This window comes from Lipotes vexillifer, unplaced genomic scaffold (genome assembly GCF_000442215.2).
Source record: "Lipotes vexillifer unplaced genomic scaffold, Lipotes_vexillifer_v1.1 scaffold977, whole genome shotgun sequence".
In the NCBI taxonomy this organism is placed as follows: Eukaryota; Metazoa; Chordata; class Mammalia; order Artiodactyla; family Lipotidae; genus Lipotes; species Lipotes vexillifer.
The window spans coordinates 4,431,059-4,453,272 of record NW_006783088.1 but is presented as its reverse complement, the minus strand read 5'-3'; the positions used below and the strand labels follow the sequence as shown (position 1 = coordinate 4,453,272).

Below are 22,214 nucleotides of genomic sequence, written 5' to 3'. Positions count from 1 at the left end.
AGGAATGAGGAACAGCTCTGCCTGCTCAGACGATGGGTTGGCTGAATGGTGCGAGAGGGGGAAAGGTGGGCTGAACCACGGCCCTGACTTTGGACCAGGATCCGGAAACTCCACATCCTAAATAAACTGCATTCATCTGTCAAATCCTGTCCCAAAGCTATACTTGTCTGTTCTTGACCTTCTGCCTGCCTTCCAAAGCTCTGGCCTCCAGCCAACACAACACATTTCCTTCCATAACTCAGTATGTAGAGTCTCCTCCAGCAGAAACGATGGTGGTGCTATAAGGATAAGCATAGCCGTTAATGCTTATTGAGTGCCTACTACGTGTCTGGGTCTGTACTCAGCACTTCACAGGATGATCTCATTTGATCCTAGCGATGCCCCTGTGAAGCAGGTATTGTTCTATCCATTGCACAGCTGAGAAAACTGAGGCCTGGAGAGGATGAGTCATTCTGCACAAAGCTAAACGGCTAGTGAGTAGCTGAGCTGGGGTTCAAACCTGGGCAGTGTGCCTCCAGAACCCACCTTCTCATTCGGCCTCCTGGTCCTCTCCACCTCCCTTACTTGTCGGGCCTATGCCTACATCCTGGCCTTGGTCGACTCTGTTCCACTCATCCTTTCTGCCCAGTACAAAGTCCCTCTCCATCTCCCCTCAACCTGGAGGAAAGCTAGTCCCACTGCGTACAGTGTGCTGCAGGGACAGGGCCCGGGTTTAGATGAACCAAATGGCCATTTCCACTTTGCATCTCTCCTTCATGGCCTGGCCTCCTTGGAGGGAGTTTTGCTGTCACTTCTGACTGTTTAGAAAAGAAATTCCCCTTCCTCTGCTTACTCATCTCACTGGAAATCATAGACTCCATAAGTCATTGCCAAGGTTGCCAGGCTGCCCTCAGGCACTGCAGGCCAGAGACGATGCTGCAGGCACGAGATGCTTGGGGAGCGCCAGGCAGCCATATGGTTTGGTAAAGAGGCAGAGAAAGAGGAGGCCAGCACAGGGTTTCTGTTTCAGTTTTTCACTGAGACCCAGTCTGGTTCCAGAAGGGATTTAGGGCAGCCTAGCAGCATATATCAAATATAACATGATAGCATATTAAAACTGAGAGAGAGAGAAGAAAGAAAAACAAGGGTGGAGACCCTAAATGGAGCCAGGAATGAGGCTAAAAATGCATACCATAATGACCTGTGTGTGCACTTTTAGCTATAGAAGGTCCAAATCCGGCAGCCACTGGGGAAAGGCAAGCCTGCTTAGCTACCAGTGCTTTCTGGCCATAACTCGAGAAGTCCCAGGTAGCTCCCGAGGACGTCTCCTTTTCTGGGTAGAGACTGGATGGGAGATTTCCCAGGCCTCCTTATAAAGAGGACACTGTGTGGTGGGATTTTTTCCCCCACAGTCAGCCAGCCTCTCTGCCTGCCAGACTCCTACTGTTCTGGGGAGAAGCAGACGTGAAATGGGGTTTCAGTGTTTTCCATTTCAGCTTCCATCGTAAAAATGGAGATTTATTTTAAAACTTGAAATTGGATGTGCAAAATCTCATGACGCCCTCCAGAACAGAGTCTGAGAAATCCCGAGTAGCTGGGATAGATGAGGTGTGAGCAGACAGTTGCAACAGTGCAAGATGTCAGCGGGAGCAGGGGGTGGGGTGGGGCTCAGAGAAGGGAAGAGCAAGGGGCTGGTCCAGGAAGGAAAGAAGGCCCATTTGAAACAGGTTGGGCTTCTGTGTGTGTGTGAGAGTCTGAGCAAGTGGGTTTCATGCTCATTTGTTAATTTCTGTTAACTCTTTATTCTGAAAATTTCAAACTCTACAGAAGTATGAGAATAGTATGATCAACAGCCACACACCCTGCATCTAGATTCGCCCGCTGCTAACATTTTATAATAATTGCTTCAGTCTCTCTCCATATATCTACCTATAGGCACGTGCACGCACGCGCGCGCACACACACATTCTTTTTCGTTTGGTTTTTCTGAACTGTTTGAGACGTAGTTCTAGACATCAGGCTTCGTGGGCTATGCAGTGTCTGTCACCGCTACCCAGCTCTGCCTTTGTACCATGAAAGCAGCCGTAGACAGCACATGAATGAATGAGCGTTGCTCGGTTCCAATAAAACTTTATTTGTAAGCACTGACATGTGAATTTCATATAAGTTCAAATGAAATTTGAGTTTCACAAGTTTTGAAAATCAAACAAATGAAATTATACGAAAAAAATTTTTCAATTATTAAAAAAACAACAAGCAAAACCACACTTAGCTCACAGGCTGTATAAAAATAGATGAGGAGCTGGATTTGACCTGCCGGCAGTAGTTTGCTGACCCCTGTCCTGTATAATCGCAATATAATTATTATATTCAGGAAATTTAACCATGGATACAGTAACTGTCTCAACTACAATCCATATTCAGATTTCCCCAATTGCCTTGCGTAACGGCCTTGGTAGTTTTCCCTCCATTCAGGACCCACTCAAGCATCACACATTGCATTTACTTGTCATGTCTCATTAGTCTCCTTTATTCTAGAACAGTTTCCCTGCATTGCGTTTTCTCTTTCATGATATCGCTGCTTTGGAAGAGTTCAGGACAGTTGTTTGTAGAACGTTCCACAGTTTAGATTTGTCTGATTGTTTCCTCATGATCGATTCAGATTATAGATTTTTTGGCACAGAGGATGTTTTGTCTTTCGCACTGCAGATAGCAGGAACACGTGATGTCCGTTTGTCTTCTCTTTAACCCAGTGCTTTTAGCAACTATTGATGATTCTTGCCTGTATCAATTATTTTTCATGGTTCAGAATGATTTTTAACCATTCCTTCTACACTTATGACTTGACATTCTTCTGTTAGAAAAAAAAAAGTGCTCAACTTTCTCCCCCACCCCATTCCTTAAAGTTATTTTTAGTATCAGTATGGACTCAAGGATTCTTTTGTTTCTTCATTGTGTTCTAGTCCATTCCCGTCATTATTCATTTTGAGCTTTAAATTGCCCTAGATTTGGCCAACAGGATCCCGTTCAGACTGGCTTCTTGTCCTTCTTTCAGTACTTCCTTACTTTCTGTGCAAAGAAATTCTTTTGTTTTGTTTTTTTTGCCCTGCCACGTGGCACGCAGGATCTTTAGTTCCCTGACCAGAGATGGAACCCGTGCCTCCTGCAGTGGAAGCTCAGAGTCTTAACCACTGGACTGCCAGGGAAGTCCCAAAGAAGATGTTCTAGCCATCTCTCTTAGGAGCTCTAATTTGTTTTAGTGAGAAATGGTATTTAGAATTCAAATCTCTGGGCACTAGGTGTGTGCATTGCTCCTGGGGTGTCCTTGCTTCTAAGCCTGAACTAGGTTTTGAGGGATGTGTTGAAGTGAGTGGCCAACAGAGTCAGGAAGTGAGGGAACACGGAATCACGAGCAGTGGGCATAGCATGTACAGAGGCCCAGGGACACATGCGTAAGTTGAGGTGCGGAATGGTAATGGGGTATAGCAGAGGTACAGGATGTGCTTAGAAGGAAAAGTGGAAGATGATGCTAGAAAAAAGTTGCTTTTCTCATGTTCTAAGATGTTATGGATCTTAAAACACTATTGATTCAGTATCAGCTTTTCCAGGAATAAAAATATGTACCTCAACCCTAAGATTCCTCTTAATATCAGAAGCATTAAATGGCTTGGCTTGTATAACTCTTATAAATGCTGGTAGTTTGGTTACTGAATCATGAACCAAACCAAAGATATCCACCCCCCCAACCCCCAATATAATATGCTAGTGAACTAGTTTTGGGTGGAACTGAGTCTTTAATTCTCAAACTCTATTATATGGAACAAAAATAAAGCATGAAAAACTATTCTGAACTCTTTTGAATTTTCACTATAAGCCAGCTTCTACCTTGACCTTCAACATTCCTTGTCTCCTCAGCACTTCCACTGCCGTTGTGTTTCTCACTTTTGTTATATTGAGGCCACTTTTTAAAATATATGTATATATTTTACTATAGTTACCGTGCTGTACATTACATACCCAGGGGTAATTTATTTTGACCACCTTTCCTGCATTTTGACAACACCCCTCCTCCCGCCTCTGGCCATCATCCGTTTTCTGTATCTGTGAGTTCAGGGTTTGTTCGTTTGCTTGTTGTTTTAGATTCCACATATAAGTGCGATCATACGGCATTTGTCTTGATCTCACTTATTTGTCTTAGCACAATGCCTTCAAGGCCCATCCGTGCCATTGCACATGGCAGGATTTCCTTCCTTTTTATGGCTGAAAAATATTCCCTTGTATATCTATCCACATATTCTTTATCCATTCATCCGTTGATGGGCACTTAGTTTGTTTCCATTTCTTGGCTGTTATAAATAATGCTGCAGTGAACATGGGGGTGTAGATATCTTTTTGTGTTAAGTTTCCATCAGTTAAATACCCAGAAGTGGTATTAGTGGATCATATGGCAGTTCTATTTTTAATTTTTTAAGGAGCCTCCATACCGGTTTCCATACTGGCTGCACCGATTTACATTCCCAAAACAGTGCTCAAGGGTTCCCTTTTCTCCACATCCTCGTCAACACTTGTTATTTCTTGTCGTTTTGGTGAAAGCCATTCGGACAGGTGTGAACTGGTGTCTCGTTGTGGTTTTAATTGCATTTCCCTGATGACTGGTGATGTCGAGCATCTTTTCGTGTGCACTCTGGTCAGGTGTCTGACTTTTATTCTTTATGGGGTCCCAGTGTTACATTAATTTTATTCTAAAGTTACTTTAAAAGGTTTAAACATAAAAAACTAGATAAACACATTTCTTATAGCTTTGAAACAACTATAAAACTGAGACAGACTTAAAAATGTAAAACGAACAGAACTATACAAACCAACATAATTCAAATGAACAAAATCAATGTCCTGTGTTGGAGAATGTTTTACTGAAACTAGCGTGCTGTTTATATAGGGTGAATACTACTTAGACACAGCTTCTTCCGCATTTGGCATGCCTGTGCTTTTGTGTGCCACGTGACACTTTTCTTTGTTTGTCTCTATTTAAAACACTGGGAGATCTTTCATTAATGCAACTGCCACGATGTTTCTTAGTCTTTGCCAGAATGCATCATTTACATATTAAACTTCGTGTCTGTTCTTTTTTCATTGGCTCATGGCAAGTAGTCATAATTGGTGTTGTACAGTCAGCTGTTACGATGTGACAAGCAGTGGAATAGAATGGAGCTCTGTAAACTTTTTGTGTTAAGGGGCCAGATAGTAAGTATTTTAGGCTTTGTGGCCCATACGGTGTCTGTCACACTGCTCAATCCTGCCATTGCAGTGTGAGAGCAGCCGGAGGTGTGTGTGTTCTAGTAAGACTTTGTTTACGGAGACTGAAATTTGAATTCCGCGTAATTTTCACATGATGAAATAGTCTTTTGATTTATTTTCAACCATTTAGAAATGTACAAACCAGTCTTAGCTGGTGGGCTGTACAAAACAACTGGGGGCTGCTGGATTAAGCCTGCAGGCCCTGGTTTGCTGACCTCTGGCGTATAGAACAACAATCATTTAGCCTTGCTTGGGTACCTGCTGGTTGATTGCAGATCCTCATTGATTCTGGTGTGTCCACTGGTTCCCTGCGGTTGGGCTGATTTAGTTGGGCTTGGCTGCTCACCGAGGGCCAAGTCTGCTCCAAGTGTGTCTGTTCTGGGCCCAGACTGAAGAGGCAGAGGCTCCCTGGGGAAGCTCTTCTCATCCCGGAGGCAAGCCCACCCTCACAAGCACGTTTCAAGCCCGTGTCTGCATCATGCGTGTTAACACCCCATTGGCCAAATAAGTCACGTGGCTGAACCCAAGGTCCAGGAGTGGAGAAGTAAGGGCCACCTGTAAGACAGAGTCTAGTGCGGAGTCACACGGCCAGGGTGATAGGGAGGGGCGAGAGCTGCGCCAAGAATTCAGTCTACCACGGGTGCCAACTCAGTCACAAGCACAATGCTCTTTTTTCATTTTTTTTTTGGCTGCGCTACAGGGCTTGTGGGATCTTCGTTCCCAGATCAGGGATCTAACCCAGGCCCCCTGCAGTGGAAGCGTGGAGTTTTAACCACTGGACCACCAGGGAGTTTCCACAAGCACAATACTCTTGTGGGGCAGAAATCTCATGGGGATTCCCATGTATTGATTTTTTTTTTTTTTAATGAAAACATTGAATTAAACATTCTTAGAACTTTTGGATCTTGAGAACATATCCAAAGACCCGACTTTGAGAAACACTCATCTCTAGTGAACTTTCTGGCTTTAATAATAGGGGTTTGGGGGTTTCCTGGTGTTTGAAAATTCCTCCAGGAGAAGTCTTGTCTGATTTACACCCCCAGAGCCAAATTCAGCACCACTTAAACCCCAGTGGGTCCTCAGCAAATGCTAGTTAGGGTTGGTGGGCAAAAAGCATCATGATCATAGCAACAACAATTGCTGTTGTTTGTTGGGCACTAAAGGATTTGTGTGTCTTCATTCTTGTATCCTCACAGCCGTTCTATGGGATAGGTATTATCATCCCCCTTTTACAGATTGGGAAACGGGGGCTTAAAGGGCCAGGTTACTTGTCTGAGGCCATGCAGTGTGGAACCAGGTCTTCGAACCGAAGCTTGAGCTCCTAATCTCCAACACCGAATGTGACTGTCTAGATGCCCACGTGACATCTGTCGGTCTTCCCACTGCCACCGACACACCCTTTTCTCTGGGGAAGGCTTTTCAAGCCAGTGACATAAGGTTGTTTCCTTTTCCTTCTCTGATTGCTGATGATGAAGATTTGGCAAATATTTTAAACTGCTTTATTGAGATGGAAGTCATGTACCATACAATTCACCCATTTAAAGTGTGTAATTCAATGGTCTTTAGTATATTACCAGGTATGTGCAGCCATCACCACAGTCAGTTTTAGTACATTTTCATCACCTCAAGAAGTAACTCCATCCTTTAGCTGTTACCCGCCTCTTCCCTTCTTTCCCTTCCAGCCCTAGGCATCCACTACTCTACTCTTTGTCTCTATCGATTTCCCTATTCTGGACTTTTCATGTGAACGAAATCAATCATATACTATGTGGTCTTCTGTGACCAGCTTCTTTCACGTGGCTTAACGTTTTCAAGGTGCGTCCGCGCTGTGACAGGTATCGTTCCTTTTTATGGCCGAATAATATTCTACTGTGTGGATATACCACATCTTGTTTATCTGTGCATTCTTGCGTGGACAGTTCGGTTGTCTCCACCTTTTGGCTATTATGAATAATGCTACTGTAAACACTGTGTACAAGTTTCTGTGTAGACGTATGTTTTCCCATCTCTTGTGTCTGTGCTTCAGAATGGAACTGTTGGGTCATATGGTAACTCTATGTTTAATTGTTTGAGGGGCTGCCAGACTGTTTCCGGAGTGACTGGACCGTTTTACATTCCCACCAACAGTATATGAGGGCTCTGACTCACATTCCTCCCACTTGAAAGAAGCGTGTTTTGGGACTAGTCACCGTTTTCTCTGAGCTCTAGTTTTCTTATCCATCAAATGGGGATGCACAATCTAATGGAACATACCCCATGAGTTGCTATTATTCATGCTTGTTGCATGCCTGGTGTGTAGTAGGTGATGAGCACGTTGCAGCTGTATTATCTCCAGTTAGCTTCACATGGGTTTCAGGACCGGCTGGGGGTGATGAGTGAAATTACAGTTGTAAAACCTGGATGTGGAATTTGGGATTGTATGTAAACATGCCTCATTTACCGCGTCTCCAGGGCCTTTTTGAAATTTGATAAATAGAATAATGAAAGGAAGTACGTACAGTTGTTCCTCAGAATCGGCGGGGATTGGTTCCAGGGACCTCCATGGACACCCAAATCCATGGATGCTCAAGTCCCTTCTATAAAATGGTGCAGTGTTTGCATATGACCTACACATATCCTCCTGTGTATTTTAAATCATCTCTAGAATACTTATAATACCTAATACAATGTAAATGCTGTGTAAATTGTTGTAAATGCTATGTAAATAGTTTATGGCGTGTGGCAAATTTAAATTTTGCTTTTTGAAACTTCTGGAAAAAAGTTTTAAAAATGGTTTTGATCCTTGGTTGGTTGAATCTGTGGGTGTGGAACCCGCAGATACACAGCGCTGACTACTAATTCCATTATCGGTTAAATGGTGGTGCGGGAGGTGTGGGGATGGGTTAGATCATGGTTCTTGAGCCTTCCTGAGTCACCTAGGGGGTTATACTCATATGCTCATATACTCATATACCTAGGGGGTTATACTCATATACCTAAGGGGTTATACTCGTATACTCATATGCCTAGGGGGTTATACTCATATACTCATATACCTAGGGGGTTATACTCATATACTCATATACCTAGGGGGTTGTACTCATATACCTAGGGGGTTATACTCCTCATATACCTAGGGGGTTATACTCCTCATATACCTAGGGGGTTATATTCATATACTCATATACCTAGGGGGTTATACTCTACACTCATATACCTAGGGGGTTATACTCATATACCTAGGGGTTATACTCATATATATTCATAAAATGCTGTGCACATTTTAAGGGGCTGCCCCCCCATTCTCCTGGCCGAAGTCCATCCATAGACAGCAAGTTAGGAACCCAGGCCCTGAATAATCTCAGAGGCCCCCTTTCAATTTAAGTGTTCTTCATTCCGTGTTTCTGGGCATAGCAGGGGCCAGAGTTCAAGTTCGAGTTCAGGCCGTGGCCACTTTATCTCTCTCCGTTTCAGTTAGCCAGCCTGGGAAGTGGCTGGGGACTGAGGTGATGCCGCCTGCCTCCTGGGCTTCTGGGAGGAGCATCTGAGACATGTGAAAGAGCTTTGTCAACTGTCAGTGGCTTCACAAATCGTTTTTGTAACCGCTTTGCTCTAAGAGGAGGTGCAGAGCTGAAAATCAGAACGTTTTATGGATTCATTGGATTCCTGGAAAGTTGCAGGCAAATCAGGTTTTTAAAAATCCAATCTTGGGCTTCCCTGGTGGCGCAGTGCTTGAGAGTCCGCCTGCCGATGCAGGAGACGCGGGTTCGTGCCCCGTTTCGGGAAGATCCCACGTGCCGCGGAGCGGCTGGGCCCGTGAGCCATGGCCGCTGAGCCTGCGCGTCTGGAGCCTGTGCTCCGCAAATGGGAGAGGCCACAACAGTGAGAGGCCCGCATAACGCAAGGAAAAAAAAAAAAAAAAAAATCCAATCTTGCCAGCAGCTGGCTATGGCACCATTTAGAGGAGTCCGACAGTGAATCCTCGATTGTGGCAGACGTTCTGCCGCAAAGCAGAATGTTCCTCCCTGTTAAAATGCCAATCTTCGCATCAGTATGCGAAAGATAATGATTTGCTCAAACCAGCAGCAAAGCAGGAGGTCCACCGGAGAGGGCCCCAGGACACGATCCTGGTTGATTCTGATGAGGTCATTCAGGGGAACCTGGGGTGACATCCATCACTCTGCAGAGCGCTTAAGAGCAAGGGCTGTACCTGCAGAGTCTAAAGTCTATAGCTGCCCCACACATTTCCTTTGTGGCCTCAGGCAAGTTGCCTACTGGGTCTGAACCTCAGTTTCCTAGTCTGTAAAATGGGGATAATAGTTGTAGCTACCTTCATAGAGTTGTGAGAATTCATGAGATCAGAGTACCTGGCACAGTAAAATTGCTCCATCAACGGCAGCAGGTGATGTTTTATTATTGATGTCTTTGTTAATTATTACCATGGTCAGAAATAGTGTTCTAGTCCACATGGACCCATGCTTGACCCAGGGAGCCAAACCTTATGTTTTTTTATATTATTTTCTGAGGATCTGTCCACATAGCATCATAAAATTCTTAGAATTTTATACGTCATTTAGGACAGACTTCCACTCAGTGGGGAAATTCTTTCTTCCGCCTCCCTGATAGCGAGTCATCCTGCTACTGCTTAAATACTCCCAGTAACAAGAAACTCACCACCTCACAAGGCTGCTTGTTCCATTGCAGGACGGTTCTGCATGTTAGACCATGTATCTTAGGACCGTTCTGCATGCATATTCCTCGCGCCGAGTTCAGGCCTGTGTCCTCTAAGTGGTCCTGGTTTTGCCTGCCCTCCCCCACATTGTGGTCCTTCCCACATTTGATGATGGATCTGCTTTCTCTAGCCTCTTCTTCTCCAGTGTAAGGGACCCTCTTACCTTGCAGGTCGTCCTTCTCTGGTCAGGCCCAGGTTATCAAAGTCCTTCTCACATCACAACGTTCAGAGTCTGGGCTGGTCCAGGAAGTGCTGGGTTCAGAAGGGCCAAGGAATCGACCTTGAAGGATGAGGCAAAGGAGGATGCTGGGAAACCAGTGTTCTTGGGCTTGGTCCCGAGCATCTGGCCCTGACCGGGCCTTCGTGGACCATCTCAGTCGCAGGACTTGGGGCCCACAGCCCGCTGTCTACTCAGATGGCAGGGCTCATCAGTAACATGTGATGTGCTCTAAATACCCTCTGTGACCCTGCACGCCCTAGAACCCCCTCGCCCTCTTCTCCAAGACTGCAGCTTAGATCCCACACCCTCCGAGAAAGTCCTCCACTGACCACCAGGTACAGGGCTCCAGCTCTGCGCTCCCGTGTTCCACAGAATTCCCCACCACACTGCTGACCACGGGACAGCACAGTGGCCTCTCTTCTGCATCCTCTGGACTGTGAGTTTTGTGAGAGCAAAGACATTGTCTTCCCAGATCACCATTTTATCCCCAGAGCCTGTCACTGTAGCTGCTCCCTTGGTGATATTTGCTGAATGAATGAATGCTCGATTGGAGAAAATCCTGACTGACAGGGCAGATAAGCCAAGAAACATCCCTCAGCAAACCTGGAGACCTTAGGGGGATCTGAAGCCAGCAACAGAGACCTTAGGCAGCTCCTGTGTCCCTCACGGCTCCCACTCAGGCCTCTCGGCCCAGCTGAAGCTGCCAAAAGTCTGATTACAGCTACTGTTGACCCCTACCACCCAGAATTAATCATAACGAACATTTGGTCCCTTTAATAATCACCATTACGGTCACAGTGCTAATAGCGACCTCTTATGGAGTGCCTCCAGATCAGTCATTATGGCAGTGCTGCAAGGTTGGTTTTTACCCCTTTTTACAGGGGAGGAAACTGAAGCCTGACCAGGGAAGTCACTTGCCCAAGACCACCCAGCTTGTCAGTGGTGACGCTGAGACTCTAGCCGATTCCTCGGGCTCCATGACTCTCACTACCCGCTAGGTGCTCTTGCTACTGGCTGGGGGGGGCTCCACATGCTTTCTTCCCCCCCCCCCCCCCCCCCCCCCCCCGCAGAGAGAAAGGAGCAATCAGAAAATGATAATGAAGGGTGATTAGCATTATGATAAAGTACAGGGTTCCATGAGATTCCAGGGGAAGGTCCCTGTAGACTGGGGTGTCATCTGGGGAGATTGCCAGGGGAGGCATGTTTTCTCTTTTTCGTCTGAGAGCTTTAAGCCACGGAGACGGTATAGTCTTGTAGCTAGACAAACAGAGCAAAAGCTTCATCCTCCTTCCCTCTGCCCTCCCCTCTAGAGGTAACCAGAGGTGAGAGTTTGAAATGCATCTCCCAGACTGTCTATGCACATGCAAACATACGGAGTGATGTGCTGGCAAATATTTAGCAACCTACTGCTTGCTGATGGTTGTACTGCAGGATACATGTGCCAGTTTTCTTGATGTCAAGGCTCCCAGCATGGCTGGTTTCAAGCTGCCAACATGAAGGCATGAAGTGAGTAGCTGGGAAGAGATATATCATGACAGTTATTCTATAGTATTTCTACCATGCGGATACCGTAGATGCCAATACCCTCGAGAACATTGATATCGTAAAATATAGTAAAATAATTAGGAAACTTTGGGTATATATTACCTTTGTAAAAATAGAATGTGTTGAATTGTAAGTTTATATAATTTAATGTTTAATGATGGCTGTGTTTCACAACTGGTTCATGAGATTCTGGAAAATTTCGCAGTCAGCTCTCGTTAGCCAGTACGAGCCAGCCCCAGCACGCCACTCATTTCCTTTTTACTCAAGTATTAACAGTATATAATTTGGCTCTTCATCCAATCCTTCATTCATTCAACCAGTGTTCTACCGTGTGCCGTGCCCCGTGTTAGGAACCGGGGCCAGGCCACCGTCATGAGCAGATAGCCATGCACTTGGCCGTCACCAGCTTATGGTCTAAAGAGAAGGCAGTCGATTACCACATTGGCAAGTAGACAAACCCTGCAGTTGGGTCTCTAAAAGGAAGCAACAGGACAGTGTTATAGAGATAATACTGGGAGAGGCATGTGGAGGTCAGGGTGTGGAAGGGGAGAACCTACCTGAGGCTCAGGTCAAGAAAACCTTCTTCTGAGGAAGTGACAGAAGCCGAGACCCTAAAGATAAGAAGGGACCAGCCGTGCACAACTTAGAAAACGTTGCCAAAGTGATAATACCTTCACTTGGGTGCCATTTCTGTAAACTGTACAAACATGCAAAATGGTTCTGCACATTGTTTTTAGAAGAAATCCTTGTATAATAAAATTGAGAAGGTTCCCTTCCAGCTTCAGGTCGGAGGGAGGGTGGGAAAGAGAATGAATTGGAGGCAGAGATGGTCTTCAACAACATCTATGTATTTTCCTGAAGCAAGAGGAGACAGGGGTCCGGGACAGAAATGGCCGGTGATCATTTTTGTTGGCTCTCGCTGATGAGTACAAGGTGGTCAGTTACATTACTCTTTATAATTTCTGAATGCTTGAAATATTTCATGAATATCATTTTTTTTAAGAGTGGGGAAAAGAGGTGGCAGGCAGCGTGAAGTCTCACCCTTACAGCGTTGTGGCTGCCGAAAAGTGAAGGGGGAGAGAGGGGCCTGAGAGAAGTTGGGAGGTAGGCAGGGACCAGGTCGTACAAGCCTTCAAGGCAGTGAACCTGAGTATGAATTTTATTATAAGTACAGTGTATGCCTTCTTGAGCTGGTGGGTGACATGATTTAATTTACATTAATAGATTCCTCTGGCTGCTTTGAGGAGAATCAGTGGAGAGTTAAGAATGGCATCAGGGAGGTTAGTAGGGACCTCTTGTAGTTGTCTGGAGGACAGCTGATGATGGCAGGAAGCAGTGGAGACAGCAGCAGTTTTGAAATTTGGTTTGGAGGACTTGCTGGGGGATTAGATATGTGGGGATCAAGAGAGGGGGGCATGACCCCTATGTTCATAGCAGCACTGTTTGCAATAGCCAAGACACGGAAGCAGCCTAAATGTCCATCGACAGATGAATGGAGAGAGAAGATGTGGTACATGTACACAATGGGACATTACTCAGCCATAAAAAGAATGAAATAATGCTATTTGTAGCAAAATGGATGGAGATTATGATACTAAGCAAAGTAAGTCAGAAAGAGAAAGACAAATACCATATGATATCACTTATATGTGGAATCTAAAAAATGACACAAATGAACATATCTACAAAACAAAAACAGACTCACAGCTATAGAGAACAGACTTGTGGTTGCCAAGGGGGAGGGGAGGTGGGGGAGGGAAGGATTGGGAGTTTGGGATTAGCAGATGCAGACTATTATATATAGGATGGATAAACAACAAGGTCCTACTGTATGTTACAGGGAACTATATTCAGTCTCCTGTGATAAACCATAATGGAAAAGAATATGAAAAAGAATATATGTATGCATAACTGAATCACTTTGCTGTACAGCAGAAACTAGCACAACATTGTAAATCAACTGTGCTTCAATAAAATTTAAAAAAGAGGGAGGCATGAAGGATGACTTTCCTTTTTTTTTTTTTTTTTAGCAGCTTTATGGAGATATAATTCACATACTGTATAGTTCATTCATTTAAAGGGTACAATTCACTGGGGTTTGGTAGGGATGACTTTCTTTCTGAAACCTGAGTGGATGGTGGTTTCAAATACTGTGTTGGGGAAAATGAGAGGAACAGTCTTGGGGGTGGGGACCTGAGGTGAGTTTGAGCAGCCAGTGAGATATCCAAGGGGTCGTGTCACATGGGAAATCAGATATTCACACCTGGGGCTTGAGATGAAAATCTGTGAGTAATGAACAGATTGAGAGTGTGGAAATGGATGTGAATGTCCAGAGAAAGAGTATAGGTAAAGAAGATGTGTGTGGAGGGGGCACGAGGGCTTGCAATTCAGGTGGACTGAGGGTTCACGCTTTGAGCCCCAGCCAAAAAAAAAGAGAAGAAAAATTTTAAAAAAAAGAGAGAGAGAAGGAGAGAAACATGAAGTGATCACAAAACTGAAAACAAAGGCCCGTAGGGCTCTAGTCTAGGGCAAGCAGAGGTGACCATCAGATTTAGCTCCTTTAGGGTACTATGAAATAGAAGTGCCCCAGGTGAGGTGGAGAGGGGAGCCAGGTTGACTGCTTCAAATGAGAAAAAGCAAGAGGTAGGCAGACAAACTCCTACTCAAGATGAGCCTCTGGACCAAACCTCCAGAACTAATGAAGAAAATTAATGTTACAAAGACAGCCTTCAAAAACAAAGACAAATGAATTCACTCTAATTAAAATAAAAATGGTAGCGTATTCTGAAAATGAATTTAAAATAACTAGGATCTGAATCAGGAGTAGGTTTGACTGTGAGTCACTGAGATTCAAAATAACAGTGGCTCGAGCAAAACAGGAATTAAGTTTTCTTCTATGAATACCTTCTGAGCCTGTATTAAGTCCTCAGGAACCAAGCTTGATCCAGCTAATCACTGTCTCAATGCTTGGATTATAGCCTCATAGTCCAAGTTGATAGCTAGAGCTCCAGCCATTACGTCTGCATTCCAGGCAGCAGGATAGTAGAAGCGCATATATCAGCAGTATTTTTTTTTTACGGAATTTTGCCTTTTAAAAAATTTATTTATTTATTTATTTATTTATTTATTTATTTATGGCTGTGTTGGCTCTTCGTTTCTGTGCGAGGGCTTTCTCTAGTTGTGGCAAGTGGGGGCCACTCCTCATCGCGGTGCGCGGGCCTCTCACTATCGCGGCCTCTCTTGTTGCGGAGCACAGTCTCCAGACGCACAGACTCAGTAATTGTGGCTCACGGGGCTAGTCGCTCCACGGCATGAGGGATCTTCCCAGACCAGGGCTCGAACCCGTGTCTCCTGCATTGGCAGGCAGACTCTCAACCACTGCACCGCCAGGGAAGCCCTATCAGCTGTATTTTAAAGAAGTTTTCAGGAAGATGACACATGACACTTCCACCTACATTCTATTGGCCAGAGCTTAGCCAGAGGAGAAGCCAAGAAATGTATTCTGTTATTACAGGTAGCCAGGTATTTGGTTATAATCCAGGGTTTCTGTTACTGTGGATGAAAGGGATAACAGATAATTAACACTCACAGCCTTAGGATCTTGAAAGAAATAAAGTAAGGATAACATCCATTAAGAAGGAAAAGACAGTGAGTTTTTATTTGTTTGTTTGAATTTAAAGCCTCTGCTCTTAGAAAGACACCACCAAAAGACTGAATAAACAAGCCATAGACTAGGAGAAAATATTTGTAAGACATATGCCTGATAAAGGACTTGTATCCAAAATATATTTTTTTAAAACTCCCAAAACTCAACAATAAGAAAAAACCCCATTATTTAAAAAATGGGCAAAAGATTTGAATAGACCCTTCAGCAGAGAAGACAATGCAGCTGACAAATGAGTGCACAAAAAGATATTCAATATCATTAGTCATCAGAGAAATGCACATTAAAACCACAATGAGATGCTGCTTCATACCTATCAAAATGGCTAAAATGAAAAAGCCTGTTCATACCAAGTATTGGCAAGGATGTGAGTCAACTGGTGGGCATGTAAAATGGTGCAACCACTTTGGAAAACAGTTTAGCAGTTTCTTAAAAGTTAGACATATTCTTACCATGTGTCCCAGCAATTCCACTACTAATTATTTGCCCAAGAGAAAGTAAAGCATATGTGTCTATACAAAGATTTATTAGTGGTGTCTCTTAGCAGCTTTATTTGTAATGGCCAAAAACTAGACACAACCCAAATGTCCATCAATAAGGAGATTAAAAAAAAAAAAAAATAGTGGCACATCCAAACAGTGGAATACTACTCACCAATACAGAGAAATAAACTCTGATACACACGTCAGTAGGAGCAAATCTCAAAGTAATTGTGCGGAGTGAAAGAAGGCAGACATGCCTTCCATTTGATTCTACTTGTGTAAAGTCTTGAAAACTGCAAAGTAATTTATGGTGACAGAAAGTAGCTTACTATTTGCCTGTGGACTGGGAAAGGGAGATGTGGAGAGAAGCAGGAGGGAGGGATTACAGGGGCCCTGAAGAAGATATTAGGGGTGATGGATATGCTTGTTGTCTTGATTGTGATATATACATTTGTCAAAATTTATCAAATGGTATATTATGTTAATTATACTTCAATAAAGCTGTTAGAAGAAGAAGGAACACAACATTATGAAACAGAAAAGAGGCAGAATAAGAAAAAATCGGTATGAAGAAGAACTAATTGAAAATCCTGGGAATGAAAAATATTCATTGCATTAAAAGTAGTCATTTAAAATGGAAGGAAAAAATAAAATCAAAAGGAAGGCCAGAAAGAAAGGAAAAACCTCAGTAGACAGACAAACTCTGGACCAGACAAAGTCAAAGAGAGAACGAGTGAATTGGAAGAGAGTTCTGAGAAATTTTCTGAGAGCATCACCCAGAAAGAGAGAGGGAAAATTATGAAAGGGTAGTTGTAAGACATGGAGAATAGATTGGGCTCCTACCATATATGTTTAATAGAAATTCTGCTGGAAGAGACTGGAGAAAATGACTGAGAAGCTGTACTCAAAAGCACAATAGCTCAGAATTTCCCAGAATTGAAATAAGTCCTTATCAAGTAATGTGCTTGACCAGTAATGAGGAGAATTCTAAAAAAGTAAATCTCCATTTCAAAACCACATAGTGAAACTGCAGAAAATCAAGAATACAGGGGAAGTCTTAAAATTTACTATAGACAGATTATCCATGAAAGAACAACACTAGACTAACAGTAGGTTGCTTAAGCGCCTATGGCAGCCTTTTTGGCAGTCTTTATTTGTTGGAAGAAAATAAACTTCATCTGTCTAGAATTCCATATCCAGTGATTCGAAAGTGATGGTGAAATAAAGACAATTTTATAGAAGATGAAGGGGCCCATCGCAAACCCTGAGGCTCCTGAACATTTGGAGACTGGGGAGAGGAGAAGCCCTCCGAAATCACATATGCCTAGTCACCCAGCGCCAGCCTCTGTCTCCCACAGAAACCATAGAGAGAGAGGAAGGGCTGAATTTAACTGTTGGTGCAACATGATGCTATTGGAAATGCCGCTTGTTGGCCATGTTGCTGGGTATTCCATCAAGATAGAGGAGGGAGGTGGGATTCCTGCCCCAGCTCAGGGGTCAGTCCTGCAGCAGTGGGGGGCATTGCAGTGGGAGAGCACAGGAAGGTTCTGTGTGGTGTCCTCGGGCCCTGGTCTGGAGAGGAGTCCAGAGACACGAGAGCCCCCTCGAGGATGCCCATTCTAGACTCTCTTTCTGTCTTCCAGATTGTGGACAAGAACAACCGCTACAAGTCCGTTGATGGGTCAGATGAGACTAAAGCCAACTGGATGAGGTGAGTCCTGCTGTCTGCTGATTTCCCGGGAGCCTTGCCCGAACTCTGGAAAGGAGGCCAAGGGAGCATGTTGGGCCTTTAGGGTCTCCAGTGGTAGAGGTCCCTGAAGGCCCCGGGACTGCTCTTTGCAGGGACGTGTCTAGCTCTGGGGGACCAACCCTCCAGCTCCCACAGGCTTCCCTCAGGGGGCTCTGGAGGAGGCCTGTGGCCAGACCAGTCATTTACTGGGACACACTTGTCAGTGTTTCTGGAGGCCCTAGGCCCCAGGCTCCTGACAGCATTCCCATGGGGGGGTGGGGGCGTGTCCCTGCCACAGGACTGTGACACCTCTCACAGGCAGACTCCAGCTGGAGGGGTGCAGGAATCATCCCAGTGCAGCCCCCAGCCATTGTTTAAAAGCCCCCCAGAGAAAAGGGCACAGTCTCTAGCTCAGTTTTCGATTGCTAGACTGGTTTTGTCCATTGCTTGGGACAGAAGTTTGCGCCAGAAGGATCCTTCACGGCCAGCCAGAGAGAGCAGGGGACTGGTCCAGGGTCACCCAGAGGCGGCCGAGCTGAGCTGGGGACCGAGGGCGCTCCCTTGGGTTCTGTGCTGCTGGCCTGTGTGGTGTGCTGGGGGGCCCTGCCTTGGTGGGGTCAGCCAGCAGTGTGGGAGGTCGGGCTTGCCTCATCGTCTCCTTGGTGGCCTCTCTCTGGGATTCAGGAGCTGTGACGGGGGTTAGGAGCTGGGTTGGGAGGGAAGGGAGGCCTCGGAGGGCTGGACTCAGGGGCAGAACCGCGCCGTGGATCAGGCCCACTGTCGGTGTTTGTGCAGTTCTGTGCCCCGTGGGGCTGGGGGCTGGGGGCTGGGAGGTCAAGGAGAGATTGTGCTTGGAGGGAGGGCAGTTAGGGCCTCGCTAAGAGGGAGATTGCTGGATTTAAGCCCTGAGACGTGCCAAGCAAATGAGGAGAAATTGGTTTGAGGTGGGGAGGCCGTGGTGAGCTCTCCAGTCCCCTTCCCCGGCGCCCCACTGCCCACATGGGCTCCCACCTGAGGCCCGCTGATGTGTGGGCTGCAGCTTGCGCTGTCCGGGGCACTTAAGGATTCACCCTCTTATTTGTCGGGGCCACTGTCCTCATCGTCATTTAACAGGTGCAGAAGCAGAGGCACCAAGGGACAGGCGGACCCCAGCCTTGCGCTGTGGGGACAGGCACCCACTCCCCAGCCCCCTTTCACAGCATCAGGTCAGCCGTGCCCTGAAAGTGGCTCCAAGAAGGTGGATGGGCACCTCTGGCCTCTTCTCCCCGACCGCCGGGTGCAGGTCAGCTTAGCACATGCAACTCACCACCCATTCCTGAGCACCTGTGGCGAGTCAGAGCCTGTACTGGGCGCCCTAGATGGATGGGCCCAGCCCTGCCCCCCTGGCCCTCCCAGGACTCACACCTTCCGCCGTGGAAACTGCTTTTTCTAATAAGGCTGTTTGATGGAGGCACGGACAATGCGCTGGGAGGGCTCAGATGAAAGCAGGGGTGGGGAGGGCCTTTGAGCTGGGCCTTCAAAGGGGCTGGGGTTTCATTTGAGGACATTATGAGCAAAGACTCAGAAGTGGGAAGTGGGGACCAGGTGTCCGGCAGGTCGTCAGATGGGCTGCATGGCCCAGACCCCTGGGCTGTAGCTCTGGTCTGGCTCTAGGCAAGCAAAGGAGAGTGTGTTTGAGTGCAGTCTGGGTCAGGCCTTTCTGCACTGAAGCTTTGGCCGGGACAAGGCTTTACTGTAACCGCAAAGAAGGGGATTCATCATCTGTACGAACTGAGTGGACATCTAGCACCCAGCGATTCTGACTTAATCAGGCTGGGGCTGAGCCCAGGACATTGGTAATTTTTAAAGCTCTCCAGAGTGATTCTGATGCGCCGCTGGTGTTGAGAACCACTGCTCTGTTCTGATCTCCATGCTACAGTGCTAAACTGAGGCCCAGAGCAGGGCAGGGTCTTACTCAAGATCACGCAGTCAGTGGCAGAACAGAACAGATCATGCAGTCAGTGGCAGAACATCTCTGAACGTCTAGGCCGGTGTTCTTTCTGCTTGTACACAAGGGACCAGGCACAGCATGGCTTCCTGGGCCTTGTGTGAGACGGGTTCAGCTACTGCCATCTTGCTGGCCTGGGATCTATCCTGTTCCTGCTCCAAGACCCATTCTGATCCAAGGTGGCGCCAGGGTTGTCACAGATGGTGGGCCCTCATCTCATTAGAGATTCAAGGAGTAGGTTGGGTTTGGGTGTATGGTTTGTTGCCAGGGAGATGGCCTTCTGGTGGTAGTTGGAGTGAGCGGAAGGCCAGTTCATCCTGGGAACCCTCCTTTCCCCTTCATATATGGCTTCCATTTGTACAGCTCCTCCTAATTTTCAGACACTTTCACTAGCACTGTCACAGCTTAGGCTCTTGCAGATGATCGAATGGAGTTGGTTAATTTCCTCAAACCCGAAGTGGTAGGCCAGGAAGAGGATGGGCACCCGCGTGATGAGCGTTGACTCGATGGCAGCACTGTGCGGGCGCTCTGCCTTAATGAAATCAGTGGCCAAAACAACCACAGGCTCTTTTGTCCCCGGGAGGCATTTGGCAGCACCTCGAGACATTTTTGGTTGTCACACCTCTGCGGGTAGATGCTTCTGGTTTCTGTCGAGCAGAAGCCGAGGATGCTGATAAAGACCCTGCATTGTCCAGGATGCCCCCTCCCCCACCAACCAAGAATTTCCTGATCCCACATGGTGAGATTAGGAAGCCCTGAATGAACTCTTCCTGGCAGGTCTTGGAGGTGGTACTGGGGGAAATGGGGTTTGCACAGGAGACTCAGCCTCTCCTCCAAAGTCTGTCTGAGTGCAAGGCCCAGGCGCCAGCCCCGGGCCCTGCCACTGTCTTGGCCAGGTGACAAAGCCTCAGACTCCTTCTCCTGCCTCCTGGGCTGTGATATTCTGGGGGGGAGGTGAAGGCTGAAGGCTCTTTGTGCCCTTGTGTCTTTCTGTGGCTTTGGCACCTGCCAGAGGAGTGAGTCAGGCTCCCTCCATATCCTAGGTTCTTCTCTTGGATGCAGCTTTGGGACCTTGGGCATGAGTTAGAGAGTGGACAGAACCACACTGTGGAGACATGGAGCTGCAGAGCCAGAGTAGGTGCCAGGCCAGAGGGGTCAGGGCTGCGCTGTGCCCATGCCCAGGGCCCCTGGCTGCTCTGTGCAGATGGAAGCCGAGGTTATTCCTGGTCTCCATCAAAGTGGAAGCTGTCTCCCGATGGGTGCTCATGGGGTCCTCACATTTTACCCATGAGCTGCCAAAAAGCACAGCAGCCCACCCCCAAAGGAGCTGCTGCCAGCCAGCACTCCAGTGGGAGGGGAGCCTGTACACACCCAGAGGTGGGGACTGGGGAGACTGGGAAGGGGAAGAGCCGCAGGACAGAACAGGCTTTCTGTGGCCACGCCCTAATCATGGGCGTCACCAGCGAGGCCACACCCCATGGAAGCCCACTGTAAATAGTGTCACTGTTTAAGAGTCTTCCTCCAAGCCACCGGGCTCTATGGCCCTAGGTAAAGATCGCTTTGTAGAGGCAATGGCCTCACCCTAACCCCAATAAGGATCCTTTATTCCCGTTTAGGGCTTTAAAGCTCTTTTACATCGCTGTGCTTTTGCCTCCTTAGTAACAAGCCCCTAGGTTGGTGCAGTTGTTACTCGGGTTCCAGATGGAGTGAGTGGGACCAGGAGAGGCTGCTGAGCGGCCACGGCTCTCACAGCTAGTCAGAGGCGAGGCAGGGCCTGAAACTGAAGGCGTCCGGCTCCGTCCAGCACTCCCATCGAGTACGCCGCGTCTCCTCCTGCCCTCCAAGGAGCAGTGGAAGGGGCCTGTCGCTAGGAAGAGGGTGTGGTGGTGGTGAGCGGGCGAGGGCGCCCAGGTGCCTCCTGGCTCCCCGGCTGGGGGCCGGCAATTAGGAAGGAGGAGGCCTGCCGCGTTGACGGTCATTTACCCAATTGTGCTTTGTGGGATATTCAACCCAAGGAACGTGGTGCCCCTGGCTGAGCGTAAGAGGAAGCCCAAGTTCTCCAAGGAGGAGCTGGACATTCTGGTCACGGAGGTGACCCACCACGAAGCGGTTCTCTTTGGGAGGGAGACCATGCGGCTGTCCCATGCCGACAGGGACAAGATTTGGGAAGGCATAGCTCGGAAAATCACCTCCGTCAGCCAGGTCCCCCGCTCCGTCAAGGACATTAAGCACAGATGGGATGACATGAAACGGAGGACCAAGGACAAGCTGGCCTTCATGCAGAAGTCCCTGTCGGGCCCAGGGGCCGGGGGCCGGGCCCCCGCCATAGTGCTCACTGCCCACGAGCGGGCCATCGAGTCAGCGCTGCTCACAGCCCGGTCCGGGCACGGCTTCCCCAGGGTGGAACTGGATGGCACCGACAGCCCTTCGACCAGCTGTGAGTACCGCCCGATTCCCCTCCCCAGGCTCCCCCTGCCTGTTCCCCACCCACTCCTGGCGGAGTCCCCTGCACCCTCCTTCTTTCTCCTGTCCCTCTCTGCCTCTCCCAGTCTTTCCGTCCTTCCCTCCTTCCCCCACTTCTGTCCTCTCTACCTCTTTC

At 47.2% G+C, this 22,214-nt stretch overlaps 1 protein-coding gene across 1 annotated transcript in view; it reads left to right on the top strand.

Annotated features, from left to right (window-relative positions):
• PRDM11 (PR/SET domain 11) overlaps positions 1-22,214 on the top strand; it is a 48,562-nt gene that overhangs the window by 7,248 nt on the left and 19,100 nt on the right. Inside the window, exon 4 of the mRNA XM_007455801.1 lies at positions 17,543-17,610. Coding sequence (XP_007455863.1) covers positions 17,543-17,610 — 68 coding nt within the window. The remainder of the gene's footprint in view (positions 1-17,542; positions 17,611-22,214) is intronic.